General features: G+C 40.1%; 1 protein-coding gene across 2 annotated transcripts in view; it reads left to right on the forward strand.

Moving 5' to 3' along the window:
* The first annotated feature begins 907 nt into the window (after positions 1-907).
* C5H1orf141 (chromosome 5 C1orf141 homolog) overlaps positions 908-12401 on the forward strand; it is a 61179-nt gene continuing 49685 nt past the window's right edge. Inside the window, exons 1-2 of one of the 2 annotated variants that reach the window (XM_034503763.2) lie at positions 908-979; positions 7710-7801. In XM_034503763.2, the coding sequence (XP_034359654.1) occupies positions 7727-7801 (75 nt within the window). In that variant the 5' untranslated portion in view covers positions 908-979; positions 7710-7726. Of the gene's footprint in view, positions 1320-7709; positions 7802-12401 lie in introns of both variants that reach the window. The other variant, XM_034503762.2, reaches the window with a different exon arrangement.

Consider the following 12401-nt stretch of genomic DNA (forward strand, 5'->3'; position numbering starts at 1 on the left):
GTGCTCACCCATGAGACAGTCCACTTGGAGACATCTCCAGATTCAAGTGCATTGTTCAGGTTGTTCTTGAATGTAAAATGCTGGTGCTGAGATTCAGAGGGGAGCAGCTCCAGTCTCCCTACAAATGAGCTGCACCACTGAGGAGGAGATGAGTCAGAGCACGGATCTCTTTAGTAGGAATTAGTATGAAGCACACAAAAGAGAGAGACATCACCAAGACAGTGAGGTGGCTAAGGGAATGTTCATAAATAAGGAAGGATTTGCCCTGGGATTTAACAGGCAGGCTCCTGACTGGGGACACTTGAAAAGAGATCATTCAGACAGATGGAAGAGCTAAGTGGAAGGACATGCCAGGGAATGGGTGGAACATGTCTGGCATAAGATGAGGGGGTACTGTGTCACAACGCCAACCTTCTCGTAGTGTTTATTCTTAGAGAGCAACTCTGAGTCTTCTGTACAATGGCTTTTCCACTAAGTGGAGAGGAATAGATAGGAAAGGTAGACGGAGCCACCTGTTGTTGCATTGCCTTTTCTTAGGTATCATCTGAAAACCTGAGGTCCGATTCTGCAGATAAGGTGGAGCAAGCCATGGTTTGTGGGCTAGAGATAGACCTGACCATTGTTCTATAAGCAGGACTGCTCTGCTCAGATGGCTTTCTGAATGATCAACACTCAAAGGATGAGGACCACAGTTAGAGGTAGGCAGATCGGCGGGTTAGGGATGCTGCTGTGACCTGATGAGGGAAAGCAGAGACCTGAAGAGCTGAAGGACAATGGAGTCAAAGGGACGATGAAAGGGGATGTTTCCCCTGCAGCCCCACTAATCCCAAAGCAGGAAGACAGCTTTGAGATGTGTTCTAATCCCAAGGGTCTGGAAGGTTGGCTTTGTGACATGTAAGAATCCTACATTCCAATAGTCACCATCTCCAAAATGTAAGAGCAAGAGAAAGCTTTGGATAGACTTCTGCAGATTTCAGAAGTGAGTACATCTCTCCCGCCACCCCCATCTCATTATATCAGCTGAAAGGAACACAGTAAAAAAAAAATACTCCTGACCACAATTCTACCACTGGCTGCTGAGACTTCAGTATGGAGACAGGAGGATGCTGAACATGGTGTGCTCCCTTAGCACTGACAGGGTGCCCGATGCCGTCCTGTGGGTCTTGTAATCCTAATCCAGTGCTTTACTTTCAGTCCCCAAAATTAAAAAGATAAACAAGAATTTGATCTAAAATACAGCATAAGTCAGTGAAGAAGATGGGGGTGGACTAGAAGCAAGATCATGAGAAGCCATTGTGCAGAAGACTCGGAGTTGCTTGGTAAGAATAAACACTAAGTGGTTGAGAAAGTCTGATTGTTTGCTGACAACTGAGAAAGTTAACGTAAGTACAACTGAGGGAGATGGACAGACTGACAGACAGATGCAGGCCTTAGATCACATCTTGGCAAGAACAACAGAAGATGAAATGATCTGTGGCCTGAGAAGACACTTTGTGCTTCAATTATATATATAATAATAATAATATATATTATTATTATTATATATATATATTACAATATATATATATATATTAAAGGAGTTATACACACCTGGCCTTTAACTGGTAAGTCTGTCCACCTGGCCTTTAACTGGTAAGTCTGTCCTTACCTTAATTTTATTTATCAATGATCTGCCTATTTATACCTTCACAGTTAAACTTTATAGTAACCCCATGAATTCCATATTTTTTTCCAGCTTTTAAAATGAATTCCATATTTTTTTCCAGCCACTCAGAAACCCCATGAATTCCATATTTTTTTCCAGCCACTCAGAAAGATTAAGCAACAAGCCTACCATCACACAGCTGTTATACAATGAAGCTAAGAGATGAAGTACAGTCAATGTGACTCCAGAGTCCATGTTACTACTATAATGTGAGACACTCACTCCCCCCTCTGTCACACACACACACACACACACACACACACACACACACGCACACACACCACACACACAAACAAAGGAAAAAAACAAACTTAATGCCATAAATCCAAGTTTTCTTTAACCACTATTTTACTGAGTTTAATTTGGCAAAAGCTACATTTTATAACAATTCATCCACTTGATTTCTCATGCTCCAGAAAGAGAATCATCACAAAGTAACACTGGTCATGGAAGATGCAATGGGGTGCTCACCCATGAGACAGTCCACTTGGAGACATCTCCAGATTCAAGTGCATTGTTCAGGTTGTTCTTGAATGTAAAATGCTGGTGCTGAGATTCAGAGGGGAGCAGCTCCAGTCTCCCTACAAATGAGCTGCACCACTGAGGAGGAGATGAGTCAGAGCACGTTTTATGATGTCGTTTTATGTTGGAAGACAGGGAGGAAAGGGCTTGTTTGGTTGTTGGGTTGGTTTGTTAGTCAGGTTTTGTTTCCATTTTTTTCTTTTTGAGAAATTGAATGCATGAGTATACATTTATATAATTTCTACCACCTCTTCCTTCCAACTCCTCCTATACCCCTTAACTCTCCCTCAAATTCTTAACTTCTTATTGCTGTTAAGTGTGCGCATGCATGTGTGTGTGCTTGCATGCATGCATGTGTGTGCATGCATATGTGTGCATGCATGTGTGTGCATATTTGAATGTGTGTGTGCATGTGTGTATGCATGTGTGTGTGCATATTTGCTTGTGTTTATGCATGTGTGTGCATGCATGTATGTGTGCATGCATATGTACTTGTGTATGTGTGCATGTACATGCATGTGTGTGTGCCTGTGCATGTGTGTGTGTGTGTGTGTGTATGTGTGTATGAACTACAACCTGTTGAGTCCATTTAGTACTGCTAATATACATGTTTAGTGTTTGCCAAAGTGTACTGAATATAGGCTCTGGTCCTTTTACTGTCCCTTCAGTCTTCTTTGTCATTGTCTTTTTCAGTCATTCTCTATCTGAGGGTTGTGGCCCCTTTGGGGGTCTCATATCAGATATCCTGCATATCAGATACTTACATTATAATCATAACAATAGCAAAATTACAGTTTTGAGGTAGCAATAAAATAATTTTATGGCTGGGGATCACCACAATACGAGGAACTGTATTAAAGGGCTGCAACAGGAAGGGTGAGAAGCACCCTTGATTCTGAAAAACCTCATGAGAGCACTGTCAAAAGCAATGGCTCTGCTGGAGGCCAAAGACAGTCACAGCATCCACAGCTGTCCAGTTTTTCTCTATAGCTAACCACTTAACCAAGTTGTGAGGGCATTAGAAACTCAAAGATGAATTAGATGCGGTTCTTGCCTTCAAGGAATGCATAATGCAGAAGGGGTAGCCACCAGGCTTTCTTCTGCACACAGATGTTTGCTATCCAAAGCATGGTGTACAGGGACCTCCAGGAGAGATGTTGCTTGTTGAAGAAAACTTGTGAATACAGGGAGTGGAAGACTGGAGCTATCAACAGTGAATATTAAGGTGAAGTAACAAGTAAAAGAACATGGCTGCACATGAGAAGCCACAGTTTTTCCTTGGGGCTGGGGAGCAGAGTGTGTGTGATCACCCATGCTGATTCCACAGGCCACACTACTGCGTAATATTCCAAGGAGTTTGCCGTTTAATGTTTTTGAAGGAATTGAAACTTGAAGCAGGAAGACAAATCATACTTTTCTTGAAAAAAAAATTCAAGTCTATGAAGAGTAGACCGAATTCATGAACTATATAGAGGAAATTTTAAATTATTACTGTAATTCAAGCAACAAGTTACAGACCCCTAAATTGAGGTTACATGGATAGAAAAGGAAGAGCTAAGAAGATACTTAGGATGGAGGCTATACCTGATAATGTGATTGTGTATATTTGCACAATACGTGAGGGGCTTCTCCAGTCAAGTGGGAACCAAATCCAGGTTTGGGAACGACCTATATTAGAAGAACATTTGAAAATAGATAACCAGAGTCCATGAGTCAATAATCTATGCAGCTGCATATTGAGAATGTTTGACGACAGCACTTCTCCCACACCCTGACTGATTCCTTAGACTGGAAACTCAGCAGCCAAGACCTTACCTAACACATTTCAATTCATGAGGAGAGCAAGAACATTCCTAATCTTCACCCCCCGAGTTTTGACTTTGAAGGTCAGACAAGATCCAAGTTTTCAACCCATTTTGTAGCATAGCTGAGAAGGAGGACCACTGTGACACCCCAGTGTGTGAGCCAGAAGCCTGAGAGATGCTAATCTGTTTGCACAGGTTACAAGACAGACTTGGTTGTAATAAAAGAATGATGGAGAAGTTTCCTCTTAACTGACATTTGTGCTACTAGGGGGAAATGTAATGAGCTGAGCTGTATACATAGGTTTGGAACACAGAAGAAAGAATTTGTTTGGAAATAGATGACAGTAGATGAAGGTGTAGGTTTAGGGGCTGTCTCGAGAGAATAAGCAACAATGGGAGACATGGTATAGTCCCTGAGGGCACTAATGTCTGAAGAAAAGCCTGAAGATATTGGTAAGGAATTGTCCTGGGAGGTAGGAAGGTTGATGCTATAAAAACTGAGAGGGCAAGCATTTATTTTTTTAAAAAAAGACATAATATTCATAAATTTATTATAATTAAAATAATTTAAGAAGAAAAGAGATCTTCACTAGTTCATAAAACAGTGGCCCTGATGACCTAGTGGCTGATTTAAATAGAAGCCAGATGATGGTAGATTGGGAACAAAGGGGGTGTAGCAAATTAGAGCCCTGAGTTATAGATTGTAGTTTAAAGAAACTGCAGTTAAGAAAAGATAAGACAGACAATAATAAGTGTGGTCATCACGAGCACCCTTCCCTGCTACAGCAGCACATGTATGAAATGAGGAGGCATTTTGCACCTTACCATGTTGGTTGTGACACTGAAGATGGGAGGGTGCTAAAGGTAGGTGACATGGGACACCTCACTCTAAATCGGTGGCTCTCAACCATCCTAATGCTGCTACCCTTTAATACAGTTCCTCACATTGTGATGACACCCCCAAAATAAACTGTTTCTGTTGCTACTTGGTAACTGTAGTTTTGCTCCTGTTATGAATTGTAACATGAATATCTGATATGCCAGATATCTAGTTTGTGACACCCCCCAAGGGGGTTGTGACCCACCTGTTAAGAAACCACTTTTCCAAAGCAACCCGATTTTCTCCTTAGCACAAGTAGCAGATCTTGATGTTCTTGTATCACTTGTACCTTTTCCTGTTTGAGAAGCCTGTTCTCTTCAGTGTGCTAATCTCATTTCTCACTGAGAATACTCTGTCTCCACTAGAAGACATTTTTGCTTCTCCACTCCTACCATGGAAACAGGAATTGAAATCCCCTCCATGTTTCTCAGACACAAAATGTTTCTGGCTCCAAGAGGAAATTCTTGTACAGATAAACTATCTGTCTCCTCCAAAATCTTCCCCTGTCTTCCTGCAGGAGACCCACAAAGCAATCAGTGTCCACAACATGACACCCGGATCCAGATCTACCTCTCTCACCTATAGTAGCCAAAGCTTTTTTGGATTGGCACATGGTTCATAAGACCTCCCTATCCCACCTCCAGCTATGATCTTATATGGGGAAGGACTGCTGCCTGTCTGTCCTCATAGTCCAAAATTTTCTCAGCATAAGTTCTTTGTCACATTTGGCACTTTGGTTTGGACATAGTCTCCTCTCTCAGAGCATCCTTTCTAAAGGTTCATGTACTGAGAACTTGGTCCCTAGTGTAGTGATATGAGGGGTACCGAAGTCATTAAGGCAGGGTGGGGAGTGCCACTACAGAGGGAAGATTTTGTTTGTTTTGTTTTCAAAGGTTTATTTATTATGTATACAGCCTTCTGACTGCATGTATGCCTGCAGGCCAGAAGAGGGGCACCTGATCTCATTATAGATATTTGTGAGCCACCGTGTGGTTGCTGGAAATTGAACTCAGGACCTCTGGAAGAGCAGCTAGTGTTCTTAACCTCAGAGCCATCTCTCCAGCCTAGGGAATTTTTAGTTCTCTCGGACGTAGTCACATCTCACAATGTGGTGGATCCCACCTGCCCTCTGGCTTTCTGTCTGATATCACAGTTCTTATACCTACTGTCACCATTCAAATATCATTTGCCACAAGGTCTCACCTGGAGATGAACAAATGGAATATCTAAATCTTAGAGTTCAGCTTCAAACTTGACCTAAATAGGTAACTCTCTCTTCATCATAAAGTATTCAGTCTGGGATATTTTGTCACAGCAATAGAAAGGCATCTAAGATCCATTGGATGGCATAAAGTTAGAGATGGAAATGGGGGAAGAAACACTGGAAGCATCCATAATTCATATATGGAAAGTATCTTAACACAGCAATTTCCAAAACTGAGAGGATGTGAAGAGAAGAGATGGGGTGTGTGAGTGTAGGAAAGGAAGTGAAGATTTAACTGCCTTCATAAAATACCCACTCTTGGGTAAAACAGATCCACATGAGGCCCAGTCAACATTTAAAAATCAAGTTTGGGGGCTGAAAAGATGCCTCAGTCGATGACAAGAATGCTTGTATTCTTGCATAAGAATCTGAGTTCAAATCTCCAGCACATAAAAAGTCAGGCGTGGATGTACACACACTGTAATGCCAGCACAGGGGCATGGGGAGAGACAAGGGTATTACCGGGACTTACTCCCTCGATTTTGTTGCAATGAGGGTTTCTGCCTCATGGAAACAGTGCAAGGTATGACAGGGACATTTAACATTCTCCTTTGGCACTTATGCACATATTGTGCATATATCACACATATATAATAAACACACACACACACACACACACATACACATACACACACACTAGTGTGTGCAAACTCTTAAGCCACCAGTCACATGTTCAAAATTTTTAGATCTTATCCCAACAAGATGAAAAATGTTCTTTCCAGCCTCCTGGTTGCCCTCAAAAAGCCTCAGCTCTAGTGTTCACTATGTAACCTGGTGATTATCAGAGTCCACCTACACCAACATGGCTACTCTCGTTGGCCACCTTGCTCTGAGGATTATCTATTTTCCCCTTCCTGATTTAGAGTTACAGATGTTTAGCCACACCCATCCAGCACACCTGGGATCTTGGGATCTGAACTCAGGTCCTCACACTTGTGTAGCAAGTGCTTTAACTACTGGTCCATCCCTCCAGCCTCTAGAACTCCTGTGTTCTTGCCTCTGTCCTACTGATAAGCATTTTCACTGAACTGATAAAGTTCTGTGTGACCTTCAGTTTTCTCATCTGAAAATGGAGACAAATTAGACCAGATCTTGATGTCCATCCAGTTCATAGGTGTCATTTGACCTCCAATAAGGACTTTCAGATTAACTGCTTCTAGGTGCCTGTTGAGTGCTGTGAGCCAATGAACCAATTTAAATTCAGTTAACTGTATGAAAGTGAGGTCTTTGAATTCCTTTCATTAAAATTATATCATGACAAAAGAGAACAGATGTTCAGCCATGCAGCCTTACTCCCAGTGGGAGTCACATCTGGCTCTCACGTAACAAACTTTTTTTTTTGTTTTTGGGTTTTGTTTTTGTTTTTCCTATTAAAAAACCAATTGAATACATTTATAATTCTATGACTGAGTTCATGACCAGCACAGCTCTGACATGTACCTGGAGCGGTAATAGAAAGGGACTCTCGCCTTATGCCTAAATAATCATCATCTGAATTGAACTGGATATTTCTTCTCCCTCCTTGTCAAACAGGAATTTATTCATAAAGGATGACAGAAAAAATCCTGGAAAAGTTCGATGTCCTGGAGGAGAAAGCAAGGATACTTGCAGACATCAGAAAAAAGGTATGTGAAGTAGAAACTAAAAGTAAAGTACTCATAAAAAAATTAACATTTCAGATAAGATTTTATTTTGTAATAAATGGTGCATTAAGATGAAGATATAAATGACCATGTAATAAGCAAATACTTCTCAGTTAAATGCCAAATATCTAAGTAGATAACAAAAAGACTCATTAATCAAGGATGTAATTCAGTGGTAGAGAGCTGGCCTAGTATACTTGAGGCCCCAGTACCACAAAACAAACAACAACAAAACAGCAACAATAAGAATTAACTGTAAACAATCACTTCTAGGTAGCTGCCGTATGTCACATGTGCATCAGAACTGCTTTAAAAAGTACTACCTCCCATAAACAGTAAATATGGCTAGCCATAGTTGTTAAAAATATGCTAAGTATACACAGTTACTTTAGGTGCTATATGAAAAGTGCCAAGTCCCAGTCCTGTAATTGCTGAGTCCCAATTGCTGAGTAAGCTCTCAGCAATTGCTGCTGGAAGAGGAAGATGGAGTGACACTGGGTGTAACAGCCATACTCTCAGGAGTGGTTGCTCAACACAAATTGAATTCAATGGGTTTTGTGTGTGTGTGTGTGTGTGGTGTGTGCTTTTTGTTTGTTTTGTTATTTTGTTTTTGTTTTTGTTTTTTAAAGAGAGAAAGGACATGATGTTGGTGGTCAGATCTGGGAGGAGCTGGAGAACAGGAAAGAATATAATCAAAATATAATGTATAAAATTCTCAAAAAATAAACCTTAAAAAAGGAAAAGTACCATTTGGTATTAAATTACAAATATTACAGGTAATATATAAAAACAAAGTAAACTAAATATATAAAAACAAATATTTAGAAACAAAGTAAACTAAAATAGGCAAGGCTCAGAATTTAAGACTAAAAAATAACAAAGATACTAGTTCCCAAACACTAAAGTTTTAGCATATATGAGCAAGTTAATTTATGTTCCCTGGAAATTCTTTTTAAAGTATATGCTATAGGCTAACAACCACCTGTGACTCCAACAGCCATCCAGCAGGAAAAACACCTCCAGTTTAGTCTCAGTATGGTTTCTCCATGTTCTGCAACCAAAGTACATGACATCTCCAGCAGCAGTGTCTTACCCTACTTCAACTCAGACAAACAATCAGCATTACTGGCATCATAGCTTTACAGTGTTATTGTTCTCAGAGACCCCCATGGGCAAAACTCACAGGGAGGCAGCTCCTCATTTACACTGGAGTCATCCCCTAATAGCCTTATTGATCCTGGAAGTGACTTTTCAACTTACAATGTCTTCTTTCAAATCTTCAACTGGTATATCTACTGTTCTTCTACAAGGTTTTTTGCAAATTTGTAAAATGCTCAATAATTAGTATTATATAATTTTAAAATGCATTTTAACATTCATTCCAAGCAAGTGCTAACTAGTCTTGGGATTTAAAAGCTAAGAAGATTTTTTTTTTTAAAGTTAGCAAGGTCTGATATGGTGAGACAAGATTCCATCACTTGAAGAAACTATTTTATCAAAAAGAGAATGTTGAATACATCAGTGTGGTAGAAACTCTGCCTCATCTGGCTTTCCCTAACCCACTGCCATCTTCAATGTGAAATCTAGCCTCTTCATCCTGGGGTGCTGCACCTCTCTGGGTACACTATACATCTCCCACCCACAATGGTTCAGTGAAGCCAGATCACACTGGTTTCCAGGTACAGGGTGAAAGGCACTAATTCATTGACCTAGGATTCTTCTCATCACTTGAGCTTATTCCCTGGGTGAACACAACAAGCTCCAAGTAGGAACTGAGGCCTTGATACCCAACTGGTTAAAGAGCTCCAGACTCGGTGAACTTTCTCCACCCTGGTGTACTTTCTTGCAGTGAAGAAATACAAACATCATACTCTCTATGGAAAATAACTGCCCACCCCCAGGACAAACTTAATCATTTTTACGCATACTGTTCTATCCCCATATCCATCCTGCTGGCCACTGTCCCTGGTACTTTGAGAATCTCATAAATTAAAGTACACTCAAATTCAGTATCCACTGAATATTACTAGTCAGGAACCAACAAATCTACAGTTCAATATGGAGTCTATAATCACTATTCAGCAGAAACCTTGAGTACCCTACCAAGAAGGATATTTCCTTCCTTCACATTAAGGAGTTGAAGGGGGAATACCTGGTTCCTCCTTTTCACTCCTTTCACACTGGTGAACTGCCATACAGCCTTTATATCTTCCAAAGACTCATAAGTACTATTTGGATTTCTGGCAATCCCCCCATCTCCCGCCAGGAACTCCGGTTTGCCAGGAATCTTACCACCTTTGCTTTCAAGTAACTTGGACAGTTACAATCACCCTTCTCATCTCTTGGGTGTTATAGAACCTTTTGATTCCAACTCATCTGACAGTGTAAGGCCTTCATAACTGTCAGAGCTCCTCTTCCTCATAAAAATCACACCCCTCCATAGAGCTCACTCAGCAAGGCCATTGAAGACCCGTTCCAGTATCTGATGCCCATTCCTTTTTAGCTTTGTGGAATAGGCATCAAACACTGGCTCTCAGATCCACATTTCCTTCAATCACTTATCTGTCCTCCACTGTCTTCCTGTCCCTGATATACATGCTGGTAATAAATGGCTTATAGGTAGCAGTCTATCAGGAACTGTATCCCTCTGATTTCCTCAAATTCTTCCACCTTTATCTGGAGGACGATTGAGTCCACCTTTATCTGGAGGACGATTGAGTAGTTCTTTTACTCAGTTTCTCTGCTTCTACTGCACTCAGTTATTGTCAGACTGTCTCTGACCTGCCAGCTCCCCAAAAATGACAAAGAGATTTACTATTTATTAAAGGTGTTGGGGCCAACTCCAGTGGCACTTCTTTCTTCCTGGTTCTCTCTGAGGTAGTTAAGGGGGGAGAGCATTGGCTGAGGCAAGACTTGGTCTTGCAAGATATTTAGGGCTGCTGTTCAATGATAAAATGTTTGCCTGTGTTAAATCTTAGTCACTTTACTGCTGTAGATGATCTGCCTGAGTTCCTCTAAGGCCAAGAAACTGAAGTGTCTGACTTTTAGCACCTCAACGGGGGATTAAGCAAAGTAGGAACTGCCCTGGCACTAACTTTTAGCTTGCTAGTTGAAGTCACAGAAAGAAAAAAAAAGGAACACTTTGAAAAGTGATTTTAATCTTTATTTCTAAGTTCTCTCTAAAAAATTTTCTATGAAAATCCTCTAAGAAAGTTCTAAAAAGTTCTTCTTCAGTTCTGCTTTAAAAACTCATCACTGATCTGTTCTCCTAATATTGCTTTTTCCTCCATCTCTGATGTAACAATCAATGTACTGAATTCTTTATTCCCAATGTTTTTACTTCCAATTGCTGCTATATATGTCAATGTGATCTTTCTTAGTCTTTTGTATCTTTTCTAGGAGAATAGATCACCTGTTTTAAACAAAAGTTCACTAGAAGTTCAAACAAAAATTCAAATCATAAATTGAATAAAAAATTTACAACAGAGAATGTTACGTCCATATCCGTTAGGAGTAATTATCTAGCTAAACATTCATTATTCCTCACTAGCTCAACAGGCTCATTGAAAGTTAAAAACCATAATTGTTGTGATTAGTGACATTTTATATAGATAAACCCAGTCAGTATTTTATCTTCTGTCCTTGAACCTATACTAAATCCTTAGTTCCCCTTTTATGGTCTTTAGTGAATTGTTTTACAACCTCTTGGAATGTGCTCTAAGTTGTAGATGCCTGCTTGCTTTCTCAGAAGCAATTAATTCATAACACTTGAAGACTGGCAGAGTTCTCATTGCAGTTTTGACATCAGAAAAGATTTAATAGCAGTCCTATTATAAAAGAGCTTAATAGTTACTAATATAATTTTTAAAATTCTTATAGTATCATCAAGAATTAAGAAATCATCTATTTTTCTATATAGCATCACTACAAAACTACATTTTCCTTGTTCTGCAGAGACCTGCTCAAAAGAGTAGGCTAATACCTAGTGATTGTTATATATATTTAATTATAACAAGAAAATCATATTAATAGTAGGAATCTTTCCTAAAATGTAATCTTCTCGGCTTTGCCTAGAGAAACAAATCTGTCAATAACTTTTTAATAGTCCATGACAGAATCATCTCAAGAAGATCACCTGCTAGGTTTTTTTGGTTGTTTGTTTCTCCTTGATGCCTCCTGGCATAAAGCTTACCCAATTAGCTTGTATCACTTAATTAACCCATTTATGCTAATCCACTTTTGCCATATGACCCATTACCCCCTCTCACACACAATCAGTCCAGGCACCTGATCCTTCCAACCTGTTTTCAGCTGTTGAATGCCACTTGTCATTCTTTCCCAGAGTTCCTATCTCTGCTCAAATGTCCTGCTTTCCTTCTTCTGCTCTGCCATGGGCCATCAGCTCTTTATTAAACCAATTAGAAGGCAAAGGAGAAAAATGTTTTCAAAACACTGAGACTGGTGATGCTTTACAAAAATAACAATACCAAAACTCCTGACAGTACTCAGCTCTCTGCTGGTACTGAAATCAACACCACACTCAGTCTCATCAGACTAAATGATGAGTCTCTTCTCCATACCT

Source organism: Arvicanthis niloticus, chromosome 5 (assembly GCF_011762505.2).
Source record: "Arvicanthis niloticus isolate mArvNil1 chromosome 5, mArvNil1.pat.X, whole genome shotgun sequence".
NCBI classification, from domain to species: Eukaryota; Metazoa; Chordata; class Mammalia; order Rodentia; family Muridae; genus Arvicanthis; species Arvicanthis niloticus.